Source organism: Leucopleurus acutus (assembly GCF_964270905.1).
Source record: "Leucopleurus acutus genome assembly, chromosome: 1".
NCBI classification, from domain to species: domain Eukaryota; kingdom Metazoa; phylum Chordata; class Mammalia; order Artiodactyla; family Delphinidae; genus Leucopleurus; species Leucopleurus acutus.
This window is the reverse complement of record NC_139142.1, coordinates 13,447,308-13,464,766: the sequence shown is the minus strand read 5'-3', so window position 1 is coordinate 13,464,766 and position 17,459 is coordinate 13,447,308. Positions and strand designations below refer to the sequence as shown.

General features: G+C 43.8%; 1 protein-coding gene across 1 annotated transcript in view; it reads left to right on the top strand.

Moving 5' to 3' along the window:
• The window catches only part of KCNK13 (potassium two pore domain channel subfamily K member 13), a gene marked incomplete at both ends in the record, with an annotated part of 110,771 nt that extends 95,128 nt beyond the window's left edge, over nucleotides 1–15,643 (top strand). Inside the window, one exon of the mRNA XM_082842003.1 lies at nucleotides 14,751–15,643. Within this exon, the coding sequence (XP_082698129.1) occupies nucleotides 14,751–15,643 (893 nt within the window). The remainder of the gene's footprint in view (nucleotides 1–14,750) is intronic.
• Between the last annotated feature and the right edge of the window lie 1,816 nt (nucleotides 15,644–17,459).

Below are 17,459 nucleotides of genomic sequence, written 5' to 3'. Positions count from 1 at the left end.
CGTACCGCAAAAAAAAAAAAAAAAAAAAAAGTTCAAGTTCGGCATAGCAACAAAACATGTAAAAATAAACGACAGACATAAATTGGGAAAACTATTTCAACATATGTAAAAGATGACAAGTTAATTTCTTAAAAATCTATGAAGTGCTCTCACAAATCAATAAGAAAAACAGTAGATACCCTAATTGGAAAATGGACTAGACATGAATAGGAATTCACAAAAGAAGAGAAACAGAAGGCCAATGAACATGAAAAATGTAGGCAATGAAGCAGAAATTGGTAGAGAAAGAAAGTATAAATTATGGAAGAAATATAGTTGAAGGAAGCTGAGCGGTGATATCTTATTTACTGATACCAATTAGCTCAGCGTCTGAAACATAGTACATGCTCAATAAATGTTTGTTGCAGGGATGAGTAAGCAGAGAGAACACAGGTTACTTGTCAAGGAGAAGGAATACTTCCAGATGCACATGGGAGAGAAGAGAAAGGTAGAAGTGTAGCATAATTTTAAGGGAGAAATGGGCAAATTAGGTGGACTTTGATCATAGAGCCTGTTTTGCCAGTTAAATCAGAAATGATGTCATCAGAAGAAAATCCCTTTGTGTCAACTCCAGAAAGCCTCCAGTGAAAGTACACTCAGATAGGAGAGTCCCTGAGATAAAGTTTAGGGTTTAAACCATTCTTTTCAAGGCCTATTGTCTGAATATGCAGCCGCTCACTCTTCTTCCCATCCCCCAGTGGGTAACGAGTGCCTTTGCCCTTTTCCAGCCCCATGATTTTGCCATCAAATCTGATGCCCCTCAACATAAACAATGTGACTGACGAGATGCACATCAGATTCAGGGTGCACCTGAATTCTGGTTTGCACTGGGCACCTCAGACTTGTTCTCCAACTTTTAAGTTCACATTTCCATTTTCGGAAGTACCTTAGCAGAGACCCTCGCATTTGGGTTAATAGCCGAGTTCACAGGAAGTGTTTGTCTTCAGTGTTTTTTCCCTCAGTGGAAAAATCAGTCCTAATGAACTAGCCCTTTCTTTCCCCACGACTAGCTAAAATACCATTTTGTTATACTATTTTCAAACAGCTCCGCCGGCAGTTGTTATACCAATTCCATTTGTGCCACAGGTGTCATGGTGCTTTCTGAAATGGGTTCTCGACTGGCTTTGGGCAAAAGAAAGTTATAATTGCTTTCTGGAACTAATAATATCAAAATTAAATGTTTTTAAGAAAAGGCCCCAACAGAGCCCCTCAAAGCACAGTTTATCACAGAGCAGTGACTCATTTAGATACAACCCAGAAGGTGCCTCTACAAAGAATGAGGTTTGAGTCTCTAAAGACTTTTTCAAAGAAATGGAGGGTAGGAGACTAGAAGCAAAGGAAGGAAGGGAAAAAAGGAAAGAAAAACTTGATTTGCTGCAGGGAGCTTTGATTCCCTAGAGCTAGTTTTCTTTGCAAACATGAGGATGTTTGCCAAATGTTTCTAGGAAATTGTAGGTAGTGCAGGGTAGGTATGGGTACAGTAGTAACGTACTGTCTTAGCTCAGGCTGCTATAACGAATACCGTAGACTGGGTGACTAGTAAACCACAGAGATTTCTTTCTCTCAGTTCTGGAGGCTGGAATTCCAAGATCAGGGTGCCAGCTTGGTTAGGTTCTTGGGTGACAGCTCCCTTAGGTGTTTCAGACTGCTATCTTCGCCTTGTATCCTCACGTGGTCGAGAGCAGAGAAGAAGAAACTAGCTCTCTCTGGTGAATCTTATAAGGGCACTAATCCATCATGACGGCTCCACCCTCATGACCTCATCTAATCCTGTTTACTTCCCAAAGGTTCCACCTCCTAATGCATCACGTTGAGGGGGTAGGGTTTCAACATATAAATGTGGGGAGGACACAAACATTCAGTCTGTAACATGTAGGAAATTTCATGAGTTTCTAGGGAAGCAGTACAGACTGGGGAGGAACATATATTATAATAGTGTAAATAACACATTGATTTCTTCAGTCTTATATGATTCTGTCATTTAGCTTGCCTGGGCCATACTTCTTTCATCCTTGTTAGATCATACATCTAAGTAAAACCCTAAAAGCTAGAGAAACATCAATACTCTGTAGGTCTTTGACTTTCACACCAGATTTCTAGAAGCACTAGGATCCCACGAAGGAACTAAAAGGCTGCTGCTGCGGGAGAAGCGAGGTGTTGAGAAGGTGGGCTGGGAGCCATCCCAGGTCAAGCAGAACAGGTGGGCATCACTGTTGTGTACACCAGCTCCCACCACTCCAGGAGAACCTTACATCCCTCTCAGCAGCAGCAAGAAATTCAAAAGGGCAGGTGCATTTTCTTGTGCTGTATCTGGATATCCATTAAAATAAAGGTATCAATTTCATAGTGTCTTGCAGCCAGATCCTCTCACTCATGTTGAAGAAAAGGCACCTTTCATCAGTTGCCACCTGTGTTGTGCTAACATTCTACTTAATTGAACCATTTTTTGTAGTCTTGGGGAGGGCAGTTTTGTTCAAGAGAGAACATAATTACAGGTGCTTTTTTTTTAATAAATAAATAAATTTATTTATTTATTCATTTATTTCTAGCTGTGTTGGGTCTTTGTTGTTGTGCACGGGCTTTCTCTGGTTGCAGTGAGCGGGGTCTACTCTTTGTTGCAGTGCGCGGGCTTCTCAGTGCAGTGGCTTCTCTTGTTGCGGAGCATGGGCTCTAGGCACACAGGCTTCAGTAGTTGTGGCTCGTGGGCTCAGTAGTTGTGGCTTGCGGGCTCTAGAGTGCAGGCTCAGTAGTTGTGGCACACGGGCTTAGTTGGTCTGCAGCATGTGGGATCTTCCCCGACCAGGGCTCAAACCGGTGTCCCCTGAATTGGCAGGCAGATTCTTAACCACTGCGCCACCAGGGAAGTCCGTAGGTGCTTGTTTTTAAGGAGTAGTTTCACTATTTAAAAATTAAGAAAGGGCTTAATTTGTGACCATAGCCACAGGGCACAATGCTGGACCAGGAAGGAAAACTGAAAGAGGCGAGAGAAAGCCAATTTCGCATCCCATCGTTCCTTCTTGGTAACTTTCCAGTGTTTGGTTGTGGAGAAAGAACCGTGTCAAAGGCGAGACATTCTTAGCTTGATGTTACTAATTAGTAAGGACTGTCTTTTTAGTTTGTATAAGGAAGATTAGGGTGACCACAAACATGGTGTCATGTGAAATCCCATCAAGCCAAAGGGATGTTTTGTTTATCGGCAGCACTCAACAGAGTGTTTAGGATGGGAAAGGAGAGACTTTTTAAAAGTTTTAGAAGGTCTTCAAGAACGATGAGTCATCCTCTTGTTCCTTTGCCTTAGTACAGGGATGCCTCAAGTGTGAGGTGAATGGAAGTTGTTTCTCTCCTGTAGGGCATGTCAGCATTTGGTACACAACCACAGCTTTCTGTTAGAGCGTTCAAACCCTGGCTTGTCATAGAAAAATCCTGACAGGGTGTTAACACAAGCAGTTTCTGGTGTTATTGTGTTGTGTGAGTGGTCATTTACCATTAAAAACTTCACTATAAACAGGTAAGTGTGTGTTGTGTACGTTAACTTCAGTTTATACCCTAGCAGCAGTTAGCCATCAATGGAAGCATCTCTTCTGGAATCCATTCTCAAGATGTGGCTGTTGGGACTTCCCTGGTGGTCCAGGGGTAAAGAATCCGCCTGCCAATGCAGGGGACGCGGCTTCAATCCCTGGTCCGGGAACTAGATCCCACATGCTGCGGGGCAATTAAGCCTGAGCGCCACAACTACTGAGCTCGTGCGCTGCGTGCTGCAAACTACAGAGCCCACGCACCCTGGAGCCTGCGCGCCACAACTAGAGAGAGGAAACCCATACGCCACAACTAGAGAAAAGCCCGTGCACCGTAACTAGGGAGAAGCCCCACAATGAAGAGCCCACGCTGCAACGAAAGATCCCATATGCCTCAACGAAGACCCTGCGTGCTGCAACTAAGACTCGACGTGGCCAAAAAATAGATAAATTAATTAAATAAATTTTTAAAAAGAGGCGGCTGTTTAGCACTATGAATATTGTTATGAAAATCTATGCCATAGGGCTGGGGTCCCCAACCCCCGGGCCAAGGAGGGGTACCGGTCCATGGCCTATTAGGAGCCAGGCTACACAGTGTGGCCAAAATAAAAAATGGAGGGAGGAGCTGGAAGGGCAGGGAAATAGAGAAGATGCCTGGTGAACAAACTGCAGGTCCCAGAGAGAAGTCATTTCATTATCCATCACTTGCTATGTAGCAAACTGCTCCAAAGTAGTGGCTTAAACAACAACCATGGACATTTCTCATAATTCTGTGGATCTATTGGGCTCAGCTGGTGGTTCTTTGGTTCCATCAGGTATCATCTGGTATAACTCATACAACTGCATTTAACTTGGAGCTCGACTGGGGCTGGAATGTCCAAGAAGGCTTTACTCAATATCTGGGGAGGCTGGAATGGCTGGGGAGAGCCAAGCCTCTTTCTCCAGCTGAGGGGTCACGCTTCTTACACGGCAACTCATGGATCCAGAGAGACAAAGACAAAATTGCTGGGCTTCTTACCATTTAAGCCTGGAACTGGTGCAGCCTCACTTCTACCACATTCTGGTGATCAGAGCCAGTCTCAAGGTCACTCAAGATTCAAGGGGAAGCGAAGTAGGCTTCGCCTGTTGATGGGAGGACCAATAAGTGCTCACAGGGATGGGAGCAGTTAGTTCAAAATCATCTCTGGAAACAGGTGGCCACAGGCAACAACAGTAAAGGAGGGCAGTCTGGAGGAGAACTTGGGTTCAGGCCAAGCCTCCACCACTCATGAAGGTTACCTGGCTTACTGGCGCCTCAGTTTCCTCACCTGTAACACAAAACCCTGGACGTGAAGGCTGTGTAGAGATAGTGTGCCTGATGAGACCCTTGACTCTTCCATCATTGGAACCCACTCCCCACCCCCTAACCTCCCCCCCAAGAATAATCCATGGGGTCTGCTCTTGCCCCCTTTTTCCTTCCCAATTGAAATTGGAGGGTCTTTTGAAAAAAACACCCACAAACCCCTATGAAACCTCTTTCATCCCACACAAAGAGGCTTAACATTTCTGAATCAAAAACCAAAAAAAAAGAACTTTACCGGTGGCGCGGTGGTTAAGAACCGCCCGCCAATGCAGGGGACACGGGTTCGAGCCCTGGTCCAGGAAGATCCCAGATGCCACGGAGCAGCTAAGTTGTGCATCACAACTACTGAGCCTGCGCTCTAGAGCCCGTGAGCCACAACTACTGAAGCCTGAGCGCCTAGAGTCCGTGCTCCACAACAAGAGAAGCCATCGCGATGAGAAGCCCGTGCACCGCAACGAAGAGTAGCCCCCACTCGCTGCAACTAGAGAAAGCCCGCACGCAGCAAGAGACCCGATGCAGCCAAAAATAAATAAATAAATAATAATTTTAAGAAAAAATAACCCCCCCAAAAAATTATAAAAATAAAATTTTTTATTAAAAATATTTTTTAATAAAAAATTTTTAAAAAGATTATGAAAACATTTATTCAAGTCAAAGTTTGATTTCTCGGTATATTAACGAGATGAATCAAGAGGAATGCTTCTTCTGGGCAGGTGTTTACCTGCAATCTGAGGAAACATTCCAGAATATTATAACATATTTTTCTCAGTTTAAAGGTAATAAATGATATAAATCATGAAATAACCGATTAAAACTTTTGTGTCTTTCCCTTTATTTTGTTTTTTTCTGTATATGTTTGTGGCAGACATTGCCTGTTTTGGGGTCCCTCTCTTCCTCAGGGGCGCTGGTAAACCCTGACCAGTCTAAGAGGAAATCCATTCCTCCTGTAGATAACTGGTTTGAGAAGTGGGCGTGTGACTTGGTGCTGCTTAATGGTATACAATGGGAATTTTGCTAGGGGTTTCTGGAAAGGATTCTCTCCTCCGATAAAGATGTAAACAAGGCAGGAACACAACATGTTCTGACTCTGGACACTGATGTGTGAGGAGGTAAATCCTGAAGCTTTTGGCGTGGAGGGGGGACTAGACGACATGTTGATGGAGCCAGAGCCAGAAAGGTGAAATGTTCGAAAGCCACCTAATGAACCGTTCCTGGAGCTGCCCTATCTCCAAATTTCATGTTCTATGAGATAATATATCCCCTTCATGTTTAAGCTATCCCTACTTATGATTTGCTGTTACTGGCATCCAAAAGCACCCTAAGTGCTACAATATATATAGCTGTATAAATATATTTTGTAAAGTTTATTCTTTCATCCAACAAATATTTAATGAGGATGTTCCAGGCTTGAGTCATTCCGCAGACACACTTTGACTCTGCTTTTTTTCAATTAACATTTTCTCTAGTCATTAAAAATTATTTGTACGTGTAATTTTTAAATTGAAACATAGTTGATGTACAATATTATATAAGTTACAGGTGTACAATATAGTGATTCACAATTTTTAAAGTTTCTACTCCATTTATAGTTATTATAGAATATTAGCTATATTCCCTGTTTATATGTCCTTATAGCTTATTTTGTACATAATATATATATATCTTATGTATACAGAATTTTTAAAAATTTATTTTATTGAAGTATAGTTGATTTACAATGTTGTTTTAATTTCCGCTGTACAGCAAAGTGATTCAGTTATACATATATATGTATATGTATATATTCTATTTCATATTCTTTTCCATTATGGTTTATTACAGGGTATTGAATATAGTTACCTGTGCTATACAGTAGGTCATTGTTGTTTATACATTTTATATATAAAAGCTTACATCTGCTAATCTCAAACTCCCACTCCATCCCTCCCACATCCCCCTCCCCCTTGGCAACCACAAGTCTGTTCTCTATTATCTGTGAGTCTGTTTCTGTTTTGCAGATAAATGCATTTGTGTCATATTTTAGGTTTCACATATAATTGATATCATATGGTATTTGTCTTTCTCTTTCTGACTTACTTCACTTAGTATGATAATCTCTAGGTCCATCCATGTTGCTGCAAGTGGCATTATTTCATTCTTTCTGATGGCTGAGTAGTTTTTCATTATTTATATGGACCACATCTTCTTTATCCATTCGTCTGTCAGTGGACACAGGTTGTTTCCATGTCTTGGCTACTGTAAATAGTGCTGCTATGAACATAGGGGTGCAGGTATCTTTTCGAATTACAGTTTTGTCCAGATATATGCCCAGGAGTGCGATTGCTGGATCATATGGCAACTCTATTTGTAGTTTTCTGAGGAACCTTCATACTGTTTTCTGTAGTGGCTGCACCAATTTACATTCCCACCAACAGTGTAGGAGGGTTCCTTTTTCTTCACGCCCTCTCCAGCACTTATTATTTGTAGACTTTTTTTTTAACATCTTTATTGGAGTATAATTGCTTTACAATGGTGTGTTAGTTTCTGCTTTATAACAAAGTGAATCAGTTATACATATACATATGTTCCCATATCTCTTCCCTCTTGCATCTCCCTCCCTCCCACTCTCTCTATCCCACCCCTCCAGGCGGTCACAAAGCACCCAGCTGGTCTCCCTGTGCTATGCGGCTGCTTCCCACTAGCTATCTATTTTACGTTTCGTAGTGTATATATGTCCATGCACTCTCTCACTTTGTTATTTGTAGACTTTTAATGATGGCCATTCTGACGGGTGTGAGGTGGTACCTCATTGTAGTTTTGATTTGCATTTCTCTAATAATTAGCAACGATGAGCATCTTTTCATGTGTCTATTGGCGATCTGTATGTCTTCTTTGGAGAAATGTCTATTTAGGTCTTCTCCCCATTTTTTCAACTGGGTTGTTTGTTTTTTTATTCCTGAGTAGTATGAGCTGTTACATTTTGGAAATAAGCTGTTATTGTTCGCATCATTTGCAATATTTTCTCCCAGTCCGTAGGTTGTCTTTTCATTTTGTTTACCATTGCTGTGCAAAAGCTTATGAGTTTGATTAGGTCCCATTTGTTTATTTTTGCTTTTATTTTTATTGCCTTGGGAGACTGACCTAAGAAAACATTGGTATGATTTATGTCAGAGAATATTTTTCCTGTGTTCTCTTCTAGGAGTTTTATGGTGTCATGTCTTATATTTAAATCTTTAAGCCATTTTGAGTTTATTTTTGTGTAGAGTGTGAGACTGTGCTCTAACTTCATTGATTTACATGTGACTTTCCAACTTTCCCAACACCACTTGCTGAAGAGACTGTCTTTTCCCCATTGTATATTATTTCCTCCTTTGCCAAAAATTAATTGACTGTAGGTATGTGAGTTTATTTCTGGGCTCTCTATTCTATTCCATTGATCCCTATGTCTGTTTTTGTGCCAGTACCACGCTGTTTGATTACTGTAGCTTTGTGGTATTGTCTGAAGTCTGGGAGGGTTTTGCCTCCTGCTTTGTTCTTTTTTCCCTCAGGATTGCTTTGGCAATTCTGGGTCTTTTATGATTCCATGTAGATTCTAGGATTGTTTGTTTTAGTTCTGTTATGTATGTGTAATTTGTTGTTGTTGTTTTTTGTGGTACGCGGGCCTCTCACTGTTGTGGCCTTTCCCATTGCAGAGCACAGGCTCCGGATGCGCAGGCTCAGCGGCCATGGCTCACGGGCCCAGCCGCTCCGCGGCATGTGGGATCTTCCCGGACCGGGGCACAAACCCGTGTCCCCTGCATCGGCAGGCGGACTCTCAACCACTGCGCCACCAGGGAAGCCCTATGTGTAATTTTAATGGCTTCATTTTAATGGCTACTTTTATTTAGTCCTTGCCCTGTTATCTGACACTTAGGTTAAAGATTTTCATTATTAAAAGTAAAGAGAGTGACATCACTGTACATAATTAGTCACATTTCTAATACTTTGGGGGATATATTCCTAAAAATAAAAAACAGAGAAAGATATAAATATTTTTAAGATGTCTGATGCATATTCCCAAATTGCTTTCTAGACAGTTTATGCCAATTAGTATGTCCCCATGCAATGTTTGAAATTTGCTACTGCATCTGAAGTCACTCTCATAATATACATTTTTCCCCAAATGTTTCTGGAAAAAATTATGATTTAAGTCTACAGGACACAGTTGCCCAACAAGTCAATGGCATAAAAAAAAATGGAAATGGAGATTGTTAACAAATGAAAGAGACTTAACAGATACACTGCATGGACCTTGTTAGGATCCTGATTCATACAGATGGTCTGTAAAAATATATTTTTGAGAGACTGAAATATGGACTGGGTATTGGTGTTAAAGAGTTAGTGTTGGGCTTCCCTGGTGGCGCAGTGGTTGAGAGTCCGCCTGCCGATGCAGGGGACATGGGTTCGTGCCCCAGTGCGGGAGGATCCCACATGCCTCGGAGCGGCTGGGCCCGTGAGCCATGGCCACTGAGCCTGCGCGTCCGGAGCCTGTGCTCTGCAACGGGAGAGGCCACAACAGTGAGAGGCCCGCATACCGCAAAAAAAAAAGAAAAGTTAGTGTTAATTTTGTTAGGTGTGATAACGACATAGTGGTTATACTGGGAAAATAAAGTCCTTGTCAGTTACAGATGCATAATTATTAATGGATGAAATGGCATGCTGTCTGGGATTTACTTTAAAAAATTCCAGCAAATAAAGGGGGTAGGGTGGGATAGGAGAAACATGATTGGCAAGATCTGGACAATTGCTGAAACTGGGAAATGAGGGCTTATTATAGCAGTCTCTCTACCTCTGTGTATATTTGAAAAATATAATGCAAAGCTTTTTGATTTTTCATCTTGACTAATTTTGAAAGAATATGTAGTTGACACTATACGCATAAAAGGGTGGGAGACGGCAGACCTATTCTCCTCTCTTCATGGTCTAAGTGAAGGGCTCTTTTGGGGTTGACTGGGACGCTGGCAGTGCCTAATTGCTTCATTCCTGGCCCCAAGGACACCAGGGAGCCCGGTTTGGTCCCAGGAGCACATTAAAACAGATCTGAAATGGCCAAGGGAGCTCAGCCGAAGTAGACTGCCAGGCGAGCTCCCTTGGCCTCCAAACCAAACCTAGGTGCCCTTGATCCCCAATCAGCTACCTCATCTGCTCCCAGACTCAGGGGCTGGACACAAATCAGGAGACTGCAGGCTTGAAGCACAGGAAAGAAACTGTATATTGGAAAGCACCACCTGTGACAATCAGATTCATTTGTGTGCCTATGAAATACAAAGAGACCGAATGCATGGGGTGTAACAAGTTTTTTAAACCAATGTAATGGCATCCGTCATTGGGAGAGGCACATGTACGTTCAGAAATGTAAGTGAAGACTGTAGGGTTTCAGCTTCTGATTCAGCCGATCCCCTGATTTTGGTACCAGATCTGGCAGCGACTGCAGTCTGGGTGTCTATGTAAAGCATTAGACGCTTGGTTAATTTCCCTCTCTCAGTTCTGCTTACGGTGTGTACACCTGACAGTGGTTTCACTCACTTAGCGTAGGCAGGTGGAAAGATCACAAGCCTGGGAGACAAGATAAATCTAGGTTCTAACTCTGGCTTTACACCTGTACACCCGGGAGCGGGCCTGGGTATTAGGAGTCAGTGATACCTGGCAGAGGGCAGGCCTTTGATAATGCCTGTGTCCTTTTCCTCCACTAAGGAGGACCCTGAGGCTTATTATTCCCAATCCAAGGGATCCGTAATGCTCAGTATTATGGGACTCAAAAAAGTGGGAGACTTTCTATGAAAAAGGCTGCATTATTAGCTGACACACTGTTAAGCTCTGAGAGTAGTAAAAGCCATGGCAACACCTCTAACTGCAAATATTAGGAAGCTGTCTCCCGTTGCTTCTATGAATAACACCGCTTGTGCCACCTTCTGTCATTTTTGCTGATTGAAAAGATGGTAGTGATCAAGCAAATAGTGCAGGTAATCGAAAGTCACAGGTTTAGGGAGGGTGGGAGGGAGGGAGTCGCAAGAGGGAAGAGATATGGGAACATATGTATATGTATAACTGATTCACTTTGTTATAAAGCAGAAACTAACACACCATTGTAAAGCAATTATACCCCAATAAAGATGTTAAAAAAAAAAGTCACAGGTTATCCTTTCTTTCATAAAATTGAATGTTTTAAAACCAACCAAACAAGATAGAATATAGAGATTTTAAATCCCTGGAACGTGTTGCAAAATCACTAGAAGTCTCAGTCATTGGAAAAAAATCAGCTTGTCAAGCTTGTCAGCTGGCTTCAGCAACACGTCTACATGGATCCCAGGCGTTCATCCCAAGTGAGGCTGCATTTGGGACCCTGAAGCCAGGATAGCACCACTGCGACTTTACTTCGGCCCTTGACTCACTCTGCCTTGTTTTGTAGACAGCAGTTTATCTGTCGCAGCCTGGATGATGGGCTCCTGGAGGCCGAGGACCTTGTCCAGGCCATCATCGTGTGGCCCAGACACCTAGTGCTGCCCCTGACCTTAACAGATGGCTCAATAAATAATTGTTCTTACCTTTGACTGAGAGCTACTCATCACTCCTGCTTCTCTGCTCTCCAAGAGGAAAATCATTAAGTTCCTTCTGGGATCAGAGGAAGATTTTGTAGAAGAAAACATTTGCCCACTTGCGTCTTGCGTTACACAAGAAAGCTCTCTGATTGTTGGCAAATGCCTCCCCTCACTCCTCCACATATACACCTGTTGTTACCTCTGGGCCTTCCCTTTTTTTTAATATATTTTTTAATTTAACAAATACAGCTCAAAAAATGAGTTGCCCTGTTGAATTGTTTTTTGTTGTTATTGTTGTTTTTTATTGGGATATAGTTGCTTTACAATGTTGTGTTAGTTTCCACTGCACAACAAAGTGAATCAGCTGTATGTATACATATATCCCCTCCCTCTTGGACCTCCCTCCCACCCCATCCCCCATCCCACCCAACTAGGTCACTGCAGAGCACCCAACTGAGCTCCCTGTGCTATATAGCAGGTTCCCACTAGCTATCTGTTTCACTCATGGTAGTGTATATATGTCAATCTCAGTCTCTGAATTCATCCCATCCCCTCTTCCCCCCCGTGTCCACATGTTCATTCTCTATGTCTGTGTCTCTATTCCTGTCCTGCAAATAGGTTCATCTGTACCATTTTTCTAGATTCCACATATATGCGTTAATATACAGTATTTGTTTTTCTCTTTCTGACTTACTTCACTCTGTATGACAGACTCCAGGTCCATCCACATCTCTACAAATGACCCAATTTCGTTCCTTTTTATGGCTGAGTAATATTCCATTGTATATATGTACCACATCTTCTTTATCCATTCCTCTGTTGATGGACATTTAGGTTGCTTCCATGTCCCGACTACTGTAAATAGTGCTACAATGAACATTGGGGTGCATGTGTCTTTTTGAATTATGGTTTTCTCAGGGTATATTGGGCCTTCCCTATTTTCTATAACTTTGTCCTTTTTTTGGAATGTTGTTGGGTCAATAAATGGCTGCAGATAAACGTTTCTTCTTTTTCCTGCGTGTTGCCTCGGTTCTGTTTCAGTGAAGACAGCCGCAATACTCTGCTAGCCTTACAGCTTTGGGGCAAGGGCTCCAGCTTTCATTTTTATCTCTTCTTAGTGCAGAAGCATTCACAAGCTTTACGTTTCAGGGATTCACTGAGCCAGAGGAGGTCCCCCCCGCAGCCCTAAGTGATCAGGAACTAATCACTCCACACCTTGGTCACTCCTCTGTGTTCTTCAGACTGGGTAGAAAAAGACGCTGCTCTCAGCTCAGTCCTTAAACTCAGTAAGTTTTTTCTTAATTCTCCACTACTTCATCCGCCTCATTGCAACTCAAGCTTGGGGATAAGAATTAAAGTTACTAACAAGAGAAAAGACAGCAAAGAGAGAATTTCCTTACATCGTAATGAAGATATCTAACAAATGAAACCTACACTGTCAAGAGTCACTAAAGGCCTTTAATTTTCAAAACAAGAGTTCCCAGAGAAGAGATGATGGTCTGACTTTCTCTCTCCCATTAAAGGGCCAGGACTGTAACTCCCAGTGGAATTATTCCCTGCCCCTCGCTCCTTCCTTACCTGATCACCCATTCCACTCCATGCCAACCAGCTAAAAAGCAATCAATATCTTCCTGCAGGCTCTTGGCTATATATTGTTAATTTCCTACCCTAGATAGACCCTTGTATGCTGAGAAAGGAAAATTGAATTTACTTGGAAAACTAAATGGTAACGCAGTATGCACACCTAGGTGTTTGGGAAAGGTGGCCCATTGGCTCCCCATGAGGAAGCAGGAAGTCATAATCCCAGAAGTTCACAAATCGCGAGGTCTGATCTGACCGCGTCCCAGGATGCACTGGGAGGCAGCCACGGGCTGAGCTGTGGCAGCAAAGAAAAGTATTGGCTTGATGATAGCAGGGTGTTATCAGGGAAGAGGATAATGGGTGAATCCTAGAGATCCCAATGATGCGGCCTCGGTTAGGAAACTGAGCATGATAATAAAGGAAAAATACAAAGAAGGAGGTTTGACTTGAATAAAAAATCTGAACCCAGGGTGGCATGATGAGTACTTATTTTTCAGATGGTGTTTATTATCAGAAGGACTTTGATGCCCATCCCCTCAAACAAATCAGACTCCTCATGTTTACTGAATCATTTGCTTGGAAGAATTTGTGTCCCTCACGGTGGGCTGAAGATTAGTGCCCCTGAGTGAGAAATACTGAGTGTATTTTTCTTCCGTTTCTCCTTTTTCTTAGTGATGTCCACTGTCCTACAGTTGGTATCCTTGGTATCCTTACTGTCATATCTGTGTGTAGGGGTAGAAAGGTCAAGAAAGTCAAAACTGTGAACAGTAAGAGACAAAGGCAAGAGAGACTTTTTATATGTTATCAAACTCTAACAACTAACACGTCAGTTACCACTCCCAAAGCATGAGAGTTTTGTTTAAAGATGGGAAAATCTTGAGCAAATTGTTCATTTCCATATATGCTGACATGTGCTGTTTCTCTGCCTGAAACATCACCACCACCAGGCACACACACACACACACACGCACACACACACACGCGCGCGCACACACACACACATATACACACGCGCACATGCACCCTCCTTGCCTTGCCTAACTCCGCTTTAGCTTTAGGTTCTCCCTGTTTAGTCTTCCTAGACTCCAAGTCTGAGATGGGTTTCCCTCTTAATAGCTCCCATAAGACCCTGAACATTCTCCAGCACCATGCTTATCACAACACTGATCACACAACATAGTAATCACTTCACTACATTGGAGCTCCATGAAGGCAGAGACCAGATCTATCTTTCTCCACAGTTCTATCCCCCATTCCTGGAATGGCAGCCAATAAGTGTTTATAGAATAAGTGAATTCTGTAAGACTTTTCTTTGTATGAGCCTTTGTTTATCTCTCTGAACAACGTCTGTTAAGTATGGTCGTTCAGGTCATCTACTGTATGAGGACATCTACAGCAGGATCGGGAGGGGAGGCTGAAATCCAGCCCACATTCTCATCACCAAGCCACTGTCACTGGTGGTATCCACTCAGAGGAAGAGGTACCTTGTTCCGATTTGCACTGTGGCACCATATGGACTTTGAGCAGCCCAGCTCTGAACAACACTTAGTGTCTTCAAAAGCAAGTCAGAATTCTCCCTCTCCTTCCTAGAAAGGCTAGGACAGAGTGCTTTTATGAAACTGTTTATTCAGGTCCTTTGCCAGCCATCAAAGCCAAGACTGACCCCATTCACGGCCGAGATCTCCCTCACTCTCCTCTGATTTTTGTCTCCTGCAGGGTTTGGGATGACGACTCCAGCAACAGTAGAAGGAAAACTCTTTCTGATCTTTTATGGCCTCCTCGGGTGCTCCAGCACCATCTTGTTCTTCAACCTCTTCCTGGAGCGCCTGATCACCGTCATCGCCTGCATCATGAAATCGTGCCACCAGCGGCAGCTCCGGAGGCGGGGGGCCTTGCCCCAGCAGAGCCTGAAGAACCCGGGGAAGGGTGAGGCGGACAGCGCGGCTGGCTGGAAGCCCTCCGTGTACTATGTCATGCTGATCCTGTGCATGGCCTCCCTCCTCATCTCCTGCTGCGCGTCCGCCATGTACACCTCCGTGGAAGGATGGAGTTACTTCGACGCGCTCTACTTCTGCTTTGTGGCTTTCAGCACCATTGGCTTTGGGGACCTTGTCAGCAGCCAGAATGCCCGGTATGCTAGCCAGGGCCTCTACCGCTTCGCCAACTTCGTCTTCATCCTCATGGGCGTCTGCTGCATCTATTCCTTGTTCAATGTCATCTCCATCCTCATTAAACAGTCCGTGAACTGGATCCTGAGGAAGATGGATGGCAGGTGCTGCCAACAATGCCAGAGAAGACTCTTGCAGTCCCGGAGGAACGTGGTGATGCCAGGCACTGTCCAGAACCGGTGCGACATCTCCATAGAAACGGATGGAGTCATAGAGAGTGACACGGATGGGCGGCGTCTCTCGGGTGAGATGATCTCCATGAAGGACTTCTTGGCGGCCAACAAGGTCTCCCTAGCCATCCTCCAGAAACAGCTGTCCGAAACAGCCAATGGCTGCCCCCACCAGACCAGCACTCTGTCGCTGGATGATGAATTCTCAGGGGGGATAGGAGCCTTTGCAGTAATGAACAACAGGCTGGCAGAGACCAGTGGGGACAGGTAGGGGCAAGGAGAGAATGGACAACGAGGGTACTGTCACCCAACTCAGCTCTGTGCCCTGGCTGGGTTCATTCTGTTCCTTCTAGCCTGGAGCCCAGCTTGAGAAATCTCATCTTCTTGTCTCCAGCAAACAGCCACTTCCCAGGGCTGCGGGAACCTGCAGCCTCGATGCCTTTCTCCTTATCTTTATTCTTTAAGTCTGAATTCAGTCTTTTAAAAATGAGCCACAAAAGCAGTCTAAGACATCATATTGTCTTCTTTACCCACCTTGCTCCAGGGCTTTAACTGCCTAAGAGAGGGAGGGCTTCCTTAAGCCTTGATCTCCTGCTGCTCTATTCTTCATTTGGAAGTAAAAATCCTGAAGATCCTGACTTTCCCCTGGAATTCTGAACAGCTGAATTCACTGCCTCTCTTCGTCCCGTCAACAAAGGGAGGGTGGGAACCGTTTGAGAATGTGACTGGGCTTTCTTTTTGCTGGGCTTCCTTCTGGGCGGATTCATCCATGGGGCCATGGCTAGGGAAAGCATCTGTTCCTCTTTATACCTGCTTCTCAATTTTTGTTTTTCTTTTCTTTTGTTTTTAAGCTCTTAACGCTTGACTAAGGTGTCTGTGGGACCTCAGTGTGGTAAGAAGAGAAAATTCAGCTTCAGGCCTTTAAACTGAGGCATGCTGGTGGGAAGACTCACTCTTGTCACTAAAGAATAGAGCTTAACGTGTTAAGCTCTATTCTTAACACGTTAAGCTCTGTTCTTAACACGTTAAGCTCTATTCTTAACACGTTAAGCTCTGTTGAATGGACCCTTTGAATGGTCCCAGAGCCCGCTTCATTTTTACCAGGGTTTGGGGCCCATTGCAAAGATAATGGCTGACTATTTATTAGAATCGAAAGTTTAATAAATCCTCCTTTTATTAACGAAGATTACATGAGTGTTTATTAAGGGCATTGCGGGGAGGCTGCCTAATTAAACATGCACGTACTGCGCTCAGAGAAAAAGGAAACAGGAAGTTAACTTCTAGGAATGCGGACATCATCTTGGATCCTTGGCTGGAGAAACATTCTAGACATTCTAGACCAGATAATGAAACTTGGCTTCTCTTGTCTAATCCGTTTCAGTTCTGCCTTGTGGTATCGTAACAAGTCTAATTACATAACCTCCCATGTTTTAAAGCCGTCCATGCTAGGAACAAGAGCTGTTGATCTTCTACGTCTACGCAGGAGAGAAGATTTGGGGGGATGAGAGCAGAGTTCATAAGAGATAGCTGCACTTTTTATAAGATAAGAATGGTGTCCAAAAGGCACTTTCAGAAATGAGGAAGAAAGATGGGCGCCATAAAGAAGACCAAGCAGAAAAGCTCTGCCCAATGAAACTGAGCTGTTGAGCAGAAAGCATCAGGCTGGGAGGACCCTTAGGGCCCATCCCATTCAACCCCCTTGTGTTTGACACAAGGAAACAGAGGCACGCGGGGATTGCTCCTTGTCTGAATGCTCAGGGCTGATGGGACGCAGCTAGGAGAAGCGCCCAGGTCTCTGCTGAAGTCTGGGCTCTCCACCCATGCTCTACCCAGCCTCGGAACACCCCCAGCAGCTCCCTCTCCAGGCTGAGTTGACTTTTCTTCCAGCTGGCAAACCCAGATATTTTCTTTACGGTACCAGGAGTGCCCTAGAGCCAAAGTGTGATAAGCAACAGCGCTGGGCTTTGAACTTAGGGCTGTGAAGCTCCAAAGTCAGAGATCCTCCACCATTACCTTGCATCACCCTTACAGGGCAGCAGCCTGGAGCTACTGCAAAACCCTTGTTAGGAACTTCTGATCGTAAACTG